This window comes from Rhinopithecus roxellana, chromosome 17, assembly GCF_007565055.1.
Source record: "Rhinopithecus roxellana isolate Shanxi Qingling chromosome 17, ASM756505v1, whole genome shotgun sequence".
In the NCBI taxonomy this organism is placed as follows: domain Eukaryota; kingdom Metazoa; phylum Chordata; class Mammalia; order Primates; family Cercopithecidae; genus Rhinopithecus; species Rhinopithecus roxellana.
Genome location: NC_044565.1, coordinates 99,250,536 through 99,268,167, shown reverse-complemented (window position 1 = coordinate 99,268,167; position 17,632 = coordinate 99,250,536). Strand labels below are relative to the sequence as shown.

The following is a 17,632-nucleotide window of genomic DNA, read 5'->3' as shown; positions in this document are numbered from 1 at the left end:
CCAGGGAGGGCATGGAAATTCTGCACATCTTCCTCTGCTTCACTCTAAATCTCTTAATCTGTATCCTCGGTAATAAGCCAGTAAACATGTTTCCCTGACTTTTGTGAGCCACTCCAGCAAATTAATCAAACTCAAAGAGGGAGTCATGGGAACCTCAGCTTAAAGCTGGTTAGTCACAAGTTCTCAAGGTCCAGACTTGCGACTGCTGTCTGCAGGGGAGGCATTTTTGGGAACTGAGCTCACAATCTTTGGGATCTAACACTATCTCCATGTAGATAGTGGTGGAATTAAATGGGAGGACACCCAGCTGATGTCCACAATAAAACTGACTACTTGTTTGTTGGTGGGAAATATCCCCACATATTATCTTCTGTATTGATTGTTAAAGTGTGAGAACAGAGAAAAAACGATTTGAGAGTTTTTCGTAGCAAAGATTTACCTTAAAAATTACTAGGACCTTAGAAGCCTTCCTCATGCCCATTTCCAGTCACTACTGTCCTCTCCCCCAAAGGTAGGAGAGTAGTGACTGGATACTCTCCTGATACTGAACTTTTTTTTTTTTTTTTTTTTTTTTTTAACCTGATACTGAACCTTTTATTAAATGCAATTATGCTCTTTCTGATCTGGCTTTTTGCGTTCAGCACAGTGTATGGTATTAGGTTGGTGCAAAAGTAATTGCAGTTGTTGATACTACTTTTAAATAAATGGCAAAACTACAATTACTTTTGCACCAACCTGTAGTTCTAATTGTTCACTAACATGCCCATTTTTGTATTCTCTATTTTTTCTATTTTAGTTAAGTGGATGGTTGAAGTTGCTGTGCTTTGATAATTAGTGACATTGCGTACCTTTTAATTTGCTTATAGTCTTGTTCAAGTCTTTTGTTGTTTTTTTTTTTTCTTTGCCTTTTTCTCTATTGAGTTGTCTATATTACTGGTTTGCAAGAATTCCTTGTGTGTTCTGGTTATTGGATCTCTGTTGGATAAATGCTTTACAGATTCTAATTTGATTCTGAGTTTTCTTTTCACTCTTGATGTTTTTCAATGAGTAGAGTTTTCTTTTTTTTTATGTTACTATAGTTTAATTTCTCGATTTATGGTTGTGCTTTTTGTATCATGTCTAATAAATCTGTCCCTATTCTAGGGTCAAGCTTTATTATTATATTTTTACCTCTGTGGGGTAGTTTTGGTTTATATTCTGTAAAATACTTTTTTGGCCACTAAGTTTTATCTATATTAGTCTCTAAGATACAACACTCTGTTACTTTTCAAGGTTCAACAGAGTTTGGAAAAGATTTCTAAACTGGAGCAGGAAAAAGAACATTGGATGTTGGAAGCACAATTAGCCAAAATCAAGCTAGAAAAAGAAAACCAGCGAATTGCAGATAAGCTGAAGAATACAAGTAGTGGCCAGCTGGTTGGGCTGGCCCAGGAAAATGCTGCTGTGTCAAATGCTGCTGACCAGGACGAAGCCACAGCTAAAGCTGTGTCCGAGCCCATTCAGAGCACCAGTCTAGTAAGTGTCTTCTTGGTTGCCCTCAGTTTTCTTTTTAAAATGCTGATTGGTAAGGATCTAATGTTCAACATTAACCATTGTCTTAGTTCATTCAGGCTGCTGTATCAAAATACCATAAACTGAGCATCTTGTAAACCACAGAAATTTATTTCTCACAGTTCTTCAGGCTGGGAAGTTCAAGATTAAGGTGCTGCGAGATTCACTGTCTGGTTAGGGTCTATTTCCTGGTTCATAGACAGCAACCTGTGTGAGATTGTAGGTACTGTCATAACTCCATTTTATAGTTGAGGGAACCAAGGATCAAAGAGAAATAACTCACATGAAGTCACACACTTGATAAGTGATGTGATGTCTCATCCCATCCCTTGCCCTCTTAACCAAGATGGCCTTGTGTCTTATCCATGTCAGAAAACAGATTAGCCAACATAAACTCATTTTATGTTGAGTCCCAGCTACTCCGGAGGCTGAAGCAGGAGGATCTTTTGAGCCCAGGAGTCTAAGGCTGCAGTGAGCTATTATTGTGCCACTATACTCCAGCCTGGACAACAGAATGAGGCCTTGACTCTAAAAACAAAAAACAAAAATAAAAATCAAATAAACTCATTTGCTTACTGCTTGCCTTACTGAGGTGCTGGAATTGGTAACACTGGCATATATATATTTTTTATAAATTAATAAAAATTTTTAAACGTGGATTGCTTCATGAATTTTCATGTCATCCTTGAGCAGGGGCCATGCAAATTTCCGTATCATCCCAATTTTAGTACATGTGCTGCTGAAGCAAGCACAATGCTGGTATATTTGAGTTGTTAATGTCAATTGCTGAAAGTTTAGAATTATCTTTTTATTTGAACATTTTCAGTGGAAAACCCTATTCTTACATATGTAATTGAAAAAAATTTCTAGGGACATGAAAAATCTTTAGTACTGAACACTATTGGGCCATGAGTGATGATGACCTTAGTTGGGTTTGGTGACTTTAGAAGTTGCTATTTAAATCAACTAGTTAGTGTAGGGGTGGAGAGGACCTGATACCTTTCCTCTCCATCATAAGGGTCACAGCCAGCACTCCTATAACAAAAGACAGGTTAACTACCAACAACAGATTTCTGCCAAAAATAACCTGGAGTCTTGCCTTGCACACAGTGCACAACAGAAATAAAAAGAGATGGAGTTTTCTGCTTTCCTTGATGTTTCTACTTTTCAGCCTTTCTTTTTACCCCCATGTCCTTTAAGTGACCTTAAGGGAACTAAGTGTGTGACCGTGTATGTGTGTGTGTCTTTGTGTCTTTTCTGTCTTCTTCCTCTTGGGTGCTGGGAGCAAGTCTGTGCTCATTTCAGTGTTAATTGATTAACAGAGGAAGCTCATCTTACCGGGAGATTACTTTGGTTCAAACACTTTGAGGCAGAAGAAGTAACCTCAGATAGAAACTTATTTCTAACTCTGTAACATTTCAAGAGTCAAATGCTTGTAATTTTTAGCAAGATCTCTAGTATTATAATTTGAATATTCAGCCACCTATTATATATTATAAAAAAAGATAGCAATAACCTTGAAGTAAAAGCACAAAACAATACACATTTCTGTTTTTTGCTGGAATTGAAAAGCATTGCTTAAATTAATAGAATCTTTAAACATATATTTTAAGTATAAAAATGACATTATCCTGAATAATCAAGCCACCATTTTTTTTCCTGCTAAATTTCATATACAGTTGAGATTGTACTACATAAAATTTCAAATCTTTTAGCATAATGTTAAAACATAAACCTCCTGTTATGAGAAACTTAGTATAAACTTACTGATTTCATAGTATTCCATATCTCTCTCTTTTTTTTTTTTTTTTTTTTTTGAGACGGAGTCTGGCTCTGTCGCCCAGGCTGGAGTGCGGTGGCCGGATCTCAGCTCACTGCAAGCTCCGCCTCCCGGGTTTATGCCATTCTCCTGCCTCAGCCTCCGAGTAGCTGGGACTACAGGCGCCCGCCACCTCGCCCAGCTAGTTTTTTGTATTCTTTAGTAGAGACGGGGTTTCACCGTATTAGCCAGGGTGGTCTCGATCTCCTGACCTTGTGATCCGCCCGTCTCGGCCTCCCAAAGTGCTGGGATTACAGGCTTGAGCCACCGCGCCCGGCCAGTATTCCATATCTCTTATACCTTAGTTTACCTATGATTAGACATTGCTGACAGCTTTTAAATAATGTCTCATTTTTATGTATAAGATTATTTCTGCATGTTAAATGATTACCTCAGGATGTATTCTCAGGGTTGGAATTACTACATCAGAAGGCATGAGTATTTTCAAATTCCTTGATCTTTATTACCAAATTATTTTTTAAAAGGACTGTATCAGTTTATACTCTTGTTAGTGTCATATGAGAGAATGTTGAAGTAATCTGTGTTAAAAGTTTTCCTTGCATTGCTGGGCATGGTGGCTCATGCCTGTAATCCCAGCACTTTAGGAGGCCGAGGCAGGTGGATCACGAGGTCAGGAGTTTGAAAACAGCCTGGCCAACATGGTGAAACCCCATCTCTACTAAAGATTAAAAAGAAAAAAAAAATTAGCTGGACGTGGTGGTGGGCACCTGTAATTCCAGCTACTCAGGAGGCTGAGGTAAGAGAATTGCTTGAACCCAGAAGGCGGAGGTTGCAGTGAACTGAGACTATACTGTTGCACTCCAGCCTGGGAGACAGGGCGAGACTCTGTCTCAAAAAAAAAAAAAAAAAAAAAAGTAAAAAGTGTTCCTTGCATTTAAACAATACCATTCCTTTGAAGGACTTGGTGCTGCACCACATTTTCAGATCATAACCTGGGAGTAAGGGGGTGAGGATGAGCAGGTGAAATAGATGTTTTCTTGCAGTTTATTTTTATAAAATACAGTCATATTTGAATATGTAAAATTAAATGATTGGAGTATTATTCCAAGCAATTTTTAACTAAAAGAGTAATTGCTACTTCTGCTTCATTGAGTAGAAAAATTATGACTCTTCTATTTTGAAAGGTCTTATCAAAGACTCTTTTACAGCCAGGTGGGCATAACATTCATTAGTATACATTCAGTTTATATACTCACAGTGTTGAGAACAATACTCCAGAGAATACTATTTAGAATACATTAGAACTGTTTGTTGACTGGGCATGGTGGCTCTTGCCTGTAATCCCAGCACTTTGGGAGGCTGAGGTGGGCGGATCAGGAGGTCAGGAGTTCAAGACCAGCCTGGCCAACATGGTGAAACCCACCTCTGCTAAAGTTGCAAAAAATTAGCTGGGCGTGGTGGCGTGCACCTGTAATCCAAGCTACTCGGGAGGCTGAGGCAGGAGAATTGCTTGAACCCGGGAGGTGGAGGTTGCAGTGAGCCTAGATCGCACCATTGCACTCCAGCCTGGGCAACAGGGCGAGATTCTGTCTCAGAAAAAATGAGAAAACAAAAAAAAATCTGTTCATTGAGTATAATCTCTTATTTACAGAACCCATTGACACTGAGTTTCCAGTAGTTTCCTTGTAATTGTACCCAAGCACATGCCCCTCCACCTTGAACAATAACCAGAATTAAGTAATCATGACCATCTGTTTTTGAAATCTTAAACTATAGAAACAAACTTTTAAAAAATCTAGCAGCACCCAAGCACGGTGACTCATGCCTGTAATCTCAGCTACTCAGGAGGCTGGAGATGGAGGATCTCTTGAGCCCAGGAATTCGATGCTGCTGTAAGCTATGATTGCACCAATGTAATGCAGCCTGGGTGACAGAGGGAGACCTGTGTCTAAAAAAAAATTAGAAAAAAATCTAGCAGCATTTTAATGTGTTTAAAATTACATTTTTGTTTTCATTAATTTAAATCTAAAATTTATGCTTACTCATGTCATAATAACATTATATCAAAAGTGTGTTTCTTCATTCTCCTTTTGAGCTTTCAACCAGAGTGTCTATTATTTGCATTTTCTGTTTGGAATGTTTCATTATTATAGTCACCGTAAAACTTTACCCCTTCTTGGCTACTGGTTTGGAAATAGGTGTAGAAATGGCAAGCTGTGGTTAAAAGCTGATCTTCTCCTCTCTCCTGGATGATTTGTTGGGTTTCAGTGAGAATGGCTAATCAGCATTTTGATAGAAGATTTAGTGATGATCATTATTGGTTACTGCCTCATGGCAGAAATAGTAAATGCAGTTACCTATCTTCATGTCCTTGTAGTAAGACAGTCCGAGGATGATCTTCTAGTACTGTACCCTCAATGCTCTGTAAAACGGTATGAACGGAGAGGAGAAAATATTACAAGTGTTTGACCTATTGTGCTTGAAATGTACACATTCTGTTCTAAAAGATTTTTCCCCTTATGTTCTAGATTGGCACTTTAACAAGGACATCGGACAGTGAGGTAACGTGTGCTTGTCATCATGTTGTTTGTTAATATATATCTGGCAGCATGTTTGTCGACAAAGTCCTGTAAAAGCTGTCTTTGTCCAATTGTTGTTGTTGTTTTCTGATACTTCTAGCAAATGTGGAGCCAGTGTTTTCCACCTTAATTGATGGATCCATGTACCTTTTCTTTGGTTCTGTTTTGACGGTCACCAACAAATTATAGCCTGTTTTTATAATTGCCTTGTTGACTGACTTGCCATGGAGATTTGACAAGGTGTGGCTCCTGCTTGGGTCTTCATTCGCTGGCATACTACATGAGGCTGAGAACCGTGTCAGTCCTCGCAGTGGGCAGCCAGGAAAGCAGGGCTTAGCAAGGGCTATCCAGGGCCTTGACTAAGTACAATCTCCTTGGTAGCTGTTTCCTGCCCTCAAAGCAAGTGAACCCAGGTCAGATTTGGCCTGTTGGATAGGTTTGCACTTTTGAATTTTGAAATAATCTAAGATGTAACCCTGTCTGTCTGTCTGTCTGTCTATCTATCTATATCTATCTGTCTATCTATCTGGAGTCTCATTCTGTCACCCATGCTGAAGTGCAGTGGCATGATATCAGTTCATTGCAACCTCTGCCTCCGGGTTCAAGTGATTCTCCTGCCTGAGCCTCCCAGGTAGCTGGGACTTCAGGCGCATGTCACCACACCCAGCTAATTTTTGTACTTTTAGTAGAGACAGGATTTCGCTCTATCGGCCAGGCTGGTCTCAAACTCCTGAGTTGAGGTGATCCACCTGCCTCGGCCTCCAAAAGTGCTGGGATTATAGGTGTGAGCCGCTGTGCCCAGCTGCTTTAAGATGTAACTTTATAAATAACTGTTAAATAAATACCAAAGTCATCCAACTTACCACTCAGTATGGCAAACTGGTTAATATAGTTCAATTAAGCTTGTAGATTCTTTGATTTCTATATTTACTCTTGTAATATAGATAATCATGAACTTCTGTGTGTATTTTTAAACTAAACTCAACAGGGTGTCATTGTTTGAGTAACTAGTAGAAATATCAGTCTGGGACAAAGGCCACAAACTCTTCAATATAGAAATCGTTTAATTTATTAGTATGTTTAAAAGTATTAGTGTTGTCTTAAGATAATTTTGGAGAATACAAGAATGTTTGGATTTTAGTGGTTCCAATAAATATGCCCCTTTCCCCTGCCCTCTTCCAGTTGGAGGAGGGCATAGGAGTCAGACAGATGGACATTATGAAAGTCAGGTTTGTGTTTTGCTGGGCGCAGTGGCTCACGCCTGTAATCCCAGCACTTTGGGAGGCTGAGGCAGGTGGATCACGAGGTCAAGAGATCAAGACCATCCTGGCCAACATAGTGAAACCCTGTCTCTACTAAAAATACAAAAATTAGCTGGGCATGGTGGTGCGTGCCCATAATCCCAGCTACTTGGGAGACTGAGGCAGGAGAATCGCTTGAACCTGGGAGGTGGAGGTTGCAGTGAGCCAAGATCATGCCACTGCACTCCAGCCTGGTGACAGAGTGAGACTCCATCTCAAAAAAAAAAAAAGAAAGTCAGGTTTGTGGCTAATAAAAGCTGGATGGAGGGACATGTTTCCAGTGGGCTTCCCAATACTTTAGTTCTGTTCTCTTGAAGCCATAACTTCATTCTGAAATAGAAAGGATGCTAAATAAAATAAATTTGGAATATACACTTCCCTGCTATGTCTGAAGTTTCTTTGAGGGGTAGGAAAACAGTGATTCCTCCTCAAACTTCAAGTGAAAATGTACAAAATGTTGTCTTTTGAAATGCTTCATCTCACTGGCACTTGTTTATTTATGTGTGTTTGTGTTCTATTTAGGTTCCAGATGTGGAATCTCGTGAAGACTTAATTAAAAATCACTATATGGCAAGGATAGTGGAACTTACGTCTCAGTTGCAGCTGGCTGACAGTAAGTCAGTGCATTTTTATGCTGAGGTGAGTGTAGATTTAGATTGGTGGTTTTTTCCCTAACCCCTGCAGGAATTAGGTCACTGTCCTGTTTTCCTACTACTCACTGTAAGAGAGAAGTCAGTTTCCCAAGTAGTTGGAACTACAGGCATGTACCAGCACACCCGGCTAATTTTTTGTTTTTTTAGTAGAGACAGGGTTTCACCATGTTAGCCAGGGATTCGATCTCCTGACCTCGTGATCCGCTGGCCTTGGCCTCCCAAAGTGCTGTGATTACAGGCGTGAGCGGAGTTAATATTGACTAGTCTGTATACCAACTAAAAATATTTATTTCAATAAATATAAGACTGATTTGAGCCAGGCGCAGTGGCTCACACCTGTAATCCCAGCACTTTGGGAGGCCGAGGCAGGCGGATCATGAGGTCAGGAGATTGAGACCATCCTGGCTAACACGGTGAAACCCCGCCTCTATTAAAAATACAAAAAATTAGCCAGGTGTGGTGGTGGGCTCCTGTAGTCCCAGCTACTTGGGAGGCTAAGGCAGGAGAATGGTGTGCACCTGGGAGGAGGAGCTTGCAGTGAGCCAAGATCATGCCACTGCACTCCAGCCTGGGCGACAGAGCAAGACTCCATCTCAAAAAAAAAAAAAAAAGCCCCCGCCTCCTGGGTTCAAGTGATTCTCCTGCCTCAGCTGCCTGAGTAGCTGGGATTACAGGTACCCGCCATCATGCCTGGCTAATTTTTGTATTTTGTTAGAGTTGGGGTTTCACCATGTTGGCCAGGCTGGTCTTGAACTCCTGACCTCAGGTGATCTGCCTGCCTCAGCCTCCTGAAGTGCTGGGATTACAGATATGAGCCACCACCCCCGGCCAAGACTCTGCCTTAAAAAAAAAAAAAAAAAAAAAAAAAAAAGTTATTCCACTATGCAATATTATCTATAAAATTGTACACAATTCATAGAATTGAAGGGGGGGAAATGAAGATAGAAAGAGATACCAAGGAGTAGGAAACAAATGGTAAGATAGAATGGATGCTGCTCAACGTGAAAGAATGCCTTCAAGGTCTCTGACTTGAAACTTTATATTGAAAGGTCAGTTATGGATGGCAGATAGATAATTATAATGCTTAAAGTTGTTAAATAAATTGAAAAAGAAAGGAGAAACCCTTTATTGAGACCTGACTTTTTGATTTTCTTTTTTACTAGTAAAGCTTTTATTGCTCCTATAATGTGGTCTCTAATGAAGGACTTTTAAAACACAAGAAAAGGAGGCCAGTTGCTAAAAGTGAAGAGGGGCTTTGCATCTTTTTCCTGCTAAAATAAATCATGTGCTTAGCTCAGTGTTGTTCACAAGCAGCCATCGCATACACGTTTGATAAGCTGAGCAGTAGTGACAGCTTGTTGGAATGCAGGAAAGCGGGAGGACAGCAAACTGAATGACTAGCAGTAGAAATGCTGAATCACTAAGCCAGCAGTCCAGCAGGCGTGGATCCTCATTGTTTGATTCTGAGTTAGTGTCTCAGACTCGATTGTCTTTTTCACAAGGACCTGTGCCTTGCATGTCTGTCTTCCTCTTTGTCAGGTTCATTGCTGAGCACAGAGGCGATGTTTGGTTAGTAGGAGGCGGTTGATTTGGTTGGCTGAACTGCCCTGAAATTTTGTGAGAAATGAAATGAGTGAGGAATTTTTTTTAGGCTGCTTTATTTCCAAGAGATTTGGTTATTTTAGTAAATATCTTCTGCGCAATTGTGATTCAAGAATTTTTAAATTGTCCTACTTTTTCCTTATTGGTAAACAGGAAGTGGTGACCTCCCCCCCAACATGACTTTACTGCTCTGAGAGCCTTATGATGACATAGCATTTGCGTGTGTCTCAACAGATCCTCCTTGTCAGTAACCTTATCAGAAAGTTTAGTGAGCCTTTTAATCTCATACCCTCTTTGAACAATATTGTGAAATAGGATTTTTCTTTTATCGTTTTGATCTGCACACTCTCTGGATAGAGTTGGTTTGGTAGAACCCCTAAAGAAAGCAGCCTGGAATTTTTGCAATCTTGTGCTCATTTTTTCCCTTGTAAGTAGTGCATAATCTGTTGGGTAGGATGGTAAAGCTTTTATTGCTCCTATAATGTGATCTCTAATGAAGGACTTTTAAAACACAAGAAAAGTACCTTAGGATCCATAGTGCATGGTCAGGAGCTCCTGATAATTTTTGTAATAATCACTTTTCTTTTTATCTAGTATAAATATAAATGAATCCTAGATAAATGTATAAAGTTCTTATGTAAAGAACAGGTGCTGTGGCTCACACCTGTAATCCCAGCACTTCGGGAGGCTGAGGTGGGCAGATCACTTGAGGTCAGGGGTTTGAGACCAGCCTGGACAACATAGTGAAACCCGTCTCTACTAAAAATACAAAACTTAGCCGGGTGTGGTGGTGCATGCCTGTAATCCCACCTACTTGGGAAGCTGAGGCAGGAGGATCACATGAACCCAGGAGGTGGAGGTTGCAGTGAGCCAAGATCATGCCACTGCACCCCAGCCTGGGCAACAGAGCGAGACTCCGTCTCAAAAAAAGAGAAAAAAGAAAGTTCTTATGTATTATGTATAACCACTGGTCATCAGGCTAGAGCGAAGAAAAAAACATTGATCTTAAGGTGGTAGACTTTTTTCCCCTTACTGAAATGACAAAGGTGGGGGCCACTTCTTTCTTATGTGTACTCTAATGTGTGATACAATGCCTATAGGTATTCAACAGATTATCTGTGGAATGAATGAGTAACTTTGCCTTTGGGAAGTGTTTTTAACAACCTTTCCTGAAGCACATTTAGTTTCAGAAAATGCTCCCTCTAGTAATGGAATGTTTTCTGATTTTACAGTGCCGAGCACTCTCTAAAAGACTGGCCTTGGCGGAAAAGTCTAAGGAAGCATTGACAGAAGAAATGAAACTTGCCAGTCAGAACATCAGCAGACTTCAGGTGAGTTAAGTGTTACCTAAACGGTTTTAATGTTTTTTCATTGAAAGTTCTTTGGTAGCAAAGCAGCATTTCTTTTCCAAAGGCATTTGATCTCTAGATAATGCTTTTTAAAATAACCACTGTATTTCTAATTCATTAAAAATAACATCTTATGTTAGACAAAAAGTAGTTGTATTGTTTCTCTGACTTGATTCTAATTTTAAATCATTTTATAGTCAGCATTTGCTTAAATAATACTTATTTACCCAGAATCTTTCCTTCCTTGTACATACCCATCATGGTGAGCTGTAGGCTTGTTCTGTACATATTACTCTGTTCTTTTTCTTTCCTGTGTCATAAAATGGATCTAAACTGAAAGGTGGGGCTATAATATATTCCCTCTTACTCACTGCCTGGTTTTAAATCTTTGTTTTCAGAAAGCCTCTGTTAATAAAAACATGATGCCAAGCAAGGAAAAAACACAGCACTACAGCAACACCCACTTCCTCTTTGCTTCAGATTCGTTTATCAGATTAATTAGGCACACAAGATTAGATTTTAGGCAGGAGGAGAGAGCATGAGAGATGGGAAGAGAGATGAAGGATGCTTCTTTCAGGGACGGTGCTGCCAGGAGGGCTGTAGGCCATTGAGGCGTAGGATGGAGGCAGTGTGTTGTAGGCCTCACCTATGGCTCAGCAAAACCTAAGGGAATTTGGAAAGATAATGATGGCTTTTCTTATAATTTTATACCTGGCATAGAAAGAAACCCTTAAATTTTTGCAAAGAAATTATGAACATATTTTGAAGGCTGAGAAAAACGTTTTCCCATTTCTTTTATTTTTATTCTCTTGTTAGGCCTGTGCCTTAACCTTCATGTTAATTGATCAGATAGACCATTTTGATACGTTGCTTTTCCAATTGAAAGAATTTTTTTAAAAAATTGATGTAAATAGTTGTACATGTTTGCGGGGAACGTGGTATTTTGATTATTATGATACCTTTGTACAATGTGTAATGATCAAATCAGGGTAATTTGGATGTCCAGCACCTCAAACATTTATCTTTGTGTTGGGAACATAACAATTCTTCTTTTGTAGCTATTTTGAAATACACAGTAAATTATTGGGAAACTATAATTTCCCTGTTCCACATTTTTCTTTTGTGAATTAAAAAAGCTTCAGAGTGGTATGACTAGTGGGATGTTGATTTTTCTCTTCTTCTTTGCTATTTAGGATGAACTGACAACTACCAAGAGGAGTTACGAGGATCAGTTAAGTATGATGAGTGACCACCTGTGCAGCATGAATGAGACATTATCTAAACAAAGAGAAGAGATTGACACACTAAAGATGTCCAGTAAGGTATGTGAGGTGAGGTGAGGTAGTCTCTCTGTAATATAATATTTAATATGAGGCATTTTATTGTCATGCATTTCAGGAGCAAGAGGACATAAGATTTAAAGTGTAAAGGCCAGGTGCAGTGGCTGAAGCCTGTAATCCCAGCACTTTGGGAGGCCGAGGTAGGAGGTTCCTTTGAGGCCAGGAGTTCGAGAGCGGAGTAGGCAATATAGTGATACTTCATCTCTATAAAAAAAATGAAAAAATTAGCCAAGCATGAGGGTCTGCGCCTATAGTCCCAGCTACTTGGGAGGCTGAGGTGGGAAGATTGCTTGAACCTAGGAGTTTGAGGTTACAGCAAGCTATGATTGTGCCACGGCACTCCAGCCTGTACAACAGAGTGAGACTCTGTCTCTAAAAAAGAAAAAAAAAAGTATCTATAAATAATTTTCTTTAGTATCATCTGTCCTTTTTTCCAGAAGTATTAAGTGTCTTTGGCTGAGTTAAAAGCTGAGAAAGTCTGGCCTCTAAGGCTTTCATACTGTATCAGCTGCTTTTTGGCATTTTTGGCATTTCTTCTACTGTTGCATAAGAGTTAGGGAGACTCACAAAACGCTTGAAGAAAGGGATTGCTCTTTATTTATGTAAGACCTGAAATGGTACTGTTGAAGAGTAAACTTGAGAAAATTTATTCTCATAAATATTCATATAACCTTGGAATGTCTTACCCTTTTAACTAGATTTCCTTTGATTTCCTTTCCCATAATCCCTCTGCTTGCCCAGACTGAGAGAGTAGATGTTGGGTAGTAAGTTTAGGCTGAAATGCAGATCCACATACCGTGTCCTTATTACTGTAACAATGTATATACCGTTTTGCCATGAAAGGTAAACTTTGGGGGGCCAGGGGCTCACTCAGTTGGCATAATCTCATGTGCTTAGCCCATTTTCATAACAATATTATACCACCACCAGCTGGGATTTACCATCTCCAGCCTGCACTCTTTGAGATCTGCTGCCACCCCTTTTTGATTCAGCAGGCGTTTATTGAGTTCCTGCTGTGTACACTGGGGAGAAATAGAGATGAAGAAACCATGGCTTTATTTTAGCATCTGCTATTGGTGTAAGGACAGGATTTTGTTCATTTAGGGTCTTGGAAAATATATCATGTTAATGCATTGGAATCTGCATTATATGATTTTGTTTATCAGCGTAGTTTCTTGATATTCATTGATTGTGCTGCTTTGGAGGCTGTCTGATGCTTTTCTGGCTGTTTCTGTGATTATTGTTACCACCCAGTATGGTTCTCATTATGGTTCTCCAGTTACTTGTGGTTCAGGAAACTTGAGCTTGGGGGTAAGGGAGTTGGGGGGCTGGTCCTTTTAAGGAAGCCTCCCTTAACCTTTTGGTTTCTTGATACTCCATATTCCAGCAGAGCAGTATCTAATTCACAAGTTACATTCTTAGTAGTGGTAGAAAACACACATTGAAGAGGTAGTGTTTTGGGTTTTCTCGTGGTATGTATAATTTGTTTTAGTGTAGTAGTATGAGAAAGTCTGTTTTAGCACCTAAAATTTGAAAAGAAGTAGCAATAATTTTTGAAAACTCTTCAATATCTGGAACTTCAGAAGTATTTGGTTTTGAATTGAGAGGGGTACACGTTGAGTACAGCAAAGCTCATTGTCCTGAAGGTAAGTGGATTGCAGCTACTTCAGAAGTTAGGGAATTTTCAAGTTTCCTCTGACATTTTTTTTTTTTTTCCTTTGATAGAGTCTTGCTTTGTCACCCAGGCTGGAGTGCAGTGGCGAGACCTTGGCTCATTGCAACCTCCACCTCCCAGGTTCAAGAGTTTTTCCCACCTCAGCCTCCCTAGTAGCTGGGACTACAGGCATGCACCACCACACCCAGCTAACTTTTTTTGTATTTTTTTAACAGAGTTTCACCATGTTGCTCAGGCTGGTCTCAAACTCCCAGGCCCAAGTGATCTACCGGCTGCAGCTTCCCAAAGTGCTGGGATTACAGGCGTGAACCACTGCACACAGCTGCTTAGAGCTTGTTGATAAAATACCAGCCATTAATAAAACTCTAAGAGACCCTTCTTCAGTTTGAATTCATATCATTAACCTGTCTTTGATCATTCTGTAATCCTATATTTTGCTTTTCCCCCATTTAGTAATTTACATTACTGTAGCATCATCTTTATGGCTGACATTGTCTCCACTGGATACTAAGTAAACACTCTCAACCATTTGTTTGCTATGATCTTGCTCTTAGTGTTTGTATTCTGCAAGCATTTCTTCCATGAAGAAAACGTATTTAAGCCTAAGAGTTAAATACAGGCATTTAATTAAAATGTATTCCCAAGAAGGGAGCCTCTCCAGAAAGAAGAAAAATTACACAAAACTAGAAAACTCAAATCTCCATATTTGAGGAAATGGAGTAAGTTGTCTTCCCTCTGATTTGTTCTCAGCCAGTATCCAAGCTGACTTTTGACAGATAATCAGTGCTGTTTGGGTGTTAGTTGGCACATATTCAGAGTTATTACCTATTAAGACCTTTAAAAGGTGTTTATTTAAACAATGATGAGACATGTTTAGGGTAACTTTTTTTATTCAGCTTCTTGAAATCTTAGACTCTCTTGTCTTTGGAACAAAATGAATGTTTGTAGTTTTTGTTTTGTTTTGTTTTGAGATGGAGTCTTGCTCTGTCGCCCAGGCTGGAGTGCAGTGGCAGGATCTCAGCTCACTGCAAGCTCCGCCTCCCGGGTTTAGCCATTCTCCTGCCTCAGCCTCCCGAGTAGCTGGGACTGCAGGCGCCCGCCACCTCGCCCGGCTAGTTTTTTGTATTTTTAGTAGAGACGGGGTTTCACCGTGTTAGCCAGGATGGTCTCGATCTCCTGACCTCGTGATCCGCCTGTCTCGGCCTCCCAAAGTGCTGGGATTACAGGCTTGAGCCACCGCGCCCGGCCTATGTTTGTAGTTTTGATAAATCCAAGATAGTAGCTTTCTTTTCTTTCTTTATTTCCTGTCCTCAGCCCCGAGAGGGATAGGGTCTGTGGAAGCAGAGAGGAGAGAGTATAACAAACTGCTTTGTGATTATTGAATATAAATTAATGCAAGGTTATCAGCTATTCTCCTGTTTGGCAGTGTTCCAAAGTGAAATATGGCTTTCAGACAGCTTGGTTTATAAACTATGTGAGTTATTTTTTTATGTTTGTGTTCTTATTATTCATATTTTTCTTTGCACAGGGGAATTCTAAAAAGAACAAGAGTCGATAGTTTTCAAATAGCTGGTTGGCGACTGTTCTTTCCAGACCTGCTCCTGCTGCACAGAGCTGCGGGGCTGAGACCACGTCCATGCTGGCTGCCTTCAGGAAGCTGAAGTATTGTTGGACCTAGTAAACTAGTCAGTGTTGGAAATGGCCTTGAAATATTTAAAACATACTTGTAACCAGTGAGGCAAATACAGAAGTTGATGTCGGCAGTAATTGGAAAACGATACATATATCATGGATATTGTAGGTTTCCTTATGCTGTTTTTACTGTGCACTTTTTGAAATTAGGTTTTAATTTCAGTATGTAAGAACAACAAATATTTTGTATACTTTCAAACTCAATTATATGGTAATCGATTTGGTATCTATGGAATAGATATATGTTTCTGGAAAAAAATGCTTGAATTGTCCAACTGTCATTACTTCTTACTATAGTCGAAGGCATTCTCCAGATTCTTTTTAAAAAATTTGTTCATATTTCTCTCTCTCTCTCTTTCTTTCTGTCTCTCTGTCTCTCTCCTTTCTCTCTGAGGGGGAGGGAGCCCTGCAAACTTCAGATCCTGTGGGTTTAGTACATTATCTTCAGCTCTTTGATACCCTGTGTTAGAGTAATAGCTAAAGGAAGTTCATGTCAATAAATTCATACTTATATCACACTTTCAGTCTCTCTATGAAAATTTGATAAAGGAAACAACCCTATTAAAGTTGGCTTTTACAAAACATATCAAATGCCAGCCGACTTAGGTGTAATCCTCTGATCGATTCCTCAAATTGGAATAATTCTACAGTTAATCCTTTAGTAAGGCTGTTGATTTTTGCCTTGAAAGCTACTTAAAACCACACTTCAAGCAAAAAGCCTGAGCCCTTAAGGCTCCCCTTGGCTTATATCATAAACATTGTGTTGTATCAGTGTCAGGAGTGGCTCTGCCAGCACTCTCCACTCCTACTCCCGAGGCCCTAAATATATTACTCCTTTCTGAACTGCTTACACAGGCCCATTTCACCCATGTCCAGGTCTCCAGATTAGCTGAGGGGTTCCTGAAACCCCCTTCTCCTTACCTCTCCACCTGTGGCACCATCTTTCTTCAGGCTCCTCTCTAGACAGTTGCGAGTCACCCTCTAAAATGTTTTATTCCGGAGTTTACCTGAGAGCCCATCACCAGCTTCCCTCTGTGCTCAGCACAAAAGCCAACTCCTTGGCCTCTGCCCGAAGTCCTCAGCTGCCCGCCATGCAGAGAGACTCTGGTTATTAGGCCCAGTCCTCACCACAGTGAAAGCATTCGGATCCTGAGTTGGGGGATCTCTGGGTTGGTTTAGTTCCATTTTTCCCAGCCCTTCATGTCCCTAGCCTACTTGCCCTTTCTCTTTTCTCTGCCCTGTGCATTGTTAGTTTCTGTCAACTCAGCCAGCTGTTTTCACTGCAGCTGTGTGTAGGCCCCCAAACACTGTGAGGGAAACATCAAAGAGCCATGCTGAGCCTGGCACAGTGGCTCACACATGTAATCCCAGCACTTTGGGAGGCTAAGGCAGGTGGATCACTTGAGGCCAGGAGTTCAAAACCAGCTTGGTCAACATGGTGAAACCCCATCTCTACTAAGACTACAAAAAATTAGCCAGGTATGGTGGCATGTGCCTGTAATCCCGGCTGCTTGGGAGACTGAGGCAGGAGAATCACTTGAACCCAGGAGATGGAGGTTGCAGTGAGCCGAGATAGCACTGGTGCACTCCAGCCTCAGCGACAGAGTGAGTGAGACTCTGTCTTAAAAAAAAAAAAAAAGAAGAGCCATCCTGATTAGCTCTGTCAAGAACTTAGGGTTTCGAGCCCCTGCCAGCTTTTCATTGTTCCAGGACAGTCCTTGGGGTATTTTTAGTCCCTTTTTATTCTAAATTTCAATAATGGCCACACCACTTCTCTCCTTAAGGACTGCCCCCTTCAGTCTTAGGATCTGTACCATCAAAATCACTTCTCAACTGCCCCACTGCTTTGTATATTTACCCATGCTTCCCATTCTCCCCTGCTTCAGAGGCGGAAGCGTCTCTGCTACCCTTAAAGCTAGGGTATTTCTGATGCTCTGAATGCCGTACTTTTTGTAGTGCTTGTTTTTTCACTTTTAGATCTTCAGTGTCTCATTCTACTGATTTTCTCTCCCTCAGCTTCCAAATAGACCGAACTTACCCCATACTTTTTTTTATTAATTGAATTTTTTTGAGACAGGGTCACACTCTGTCACCCAGACTGGAGTGCAGT

The 17,632-nt window shown here is 40.4% G+C and overlaps 1 protein-coding gene and 1 non-coding gene across 3 annotated transcripts in view; one reads left to right on the top strand and one right to left on the bottom strand.

Moving 5' to 3' along the window:
* PPP1R21 (protein phosphatase 1 regulatory subunit 21) overlaps positions 1-16,040 on the top strand; it is a 79,875-nt gene extending 63,835 nt beyond the window's left edge. The window contains exons 17-22 of one of the 2 annotated variants that reach the window (XM_030921490.1): positions 1,273-1,515; positions 5,860-5,892; positions 7,734-7,850; positions 10,699-10,797; positions 12,009-12,137; positions 15,359-16,040. In XM_030921490.1, coding sequence (XP_030777350.1) covers positions 1,273-1,515; positions 5,860-5,892; positions 7,734-7,850; positions 10,699-10,797; positions 12,009-12,137; positions 15,359-15,388 — 651 coding nt within the window. In that variant the 3' untranslated portion in view covers positions 15,389-16,040. The remainder of the gene's footprint in view (positions 1-1,272; positions 1,516-5,859; positions 5,893-7,733; positions 7,851-10,698; positions 10,798-12,008; positions 12,138-15,358) is intronic. The other variant, XM_030921491.1, reaches the window with a different exon arrangement.
* On the bottom strand, positions 2,200-2,303 carry LOC115894399. The gene has a single exon (XR_004054526.1). It is a non-coding gene; the product is annotated as a U6 spliceosomal RNA (small nuclear RNA).
* Positions 16,041-17,632: the final 1,592 nt, after the last annotated feature.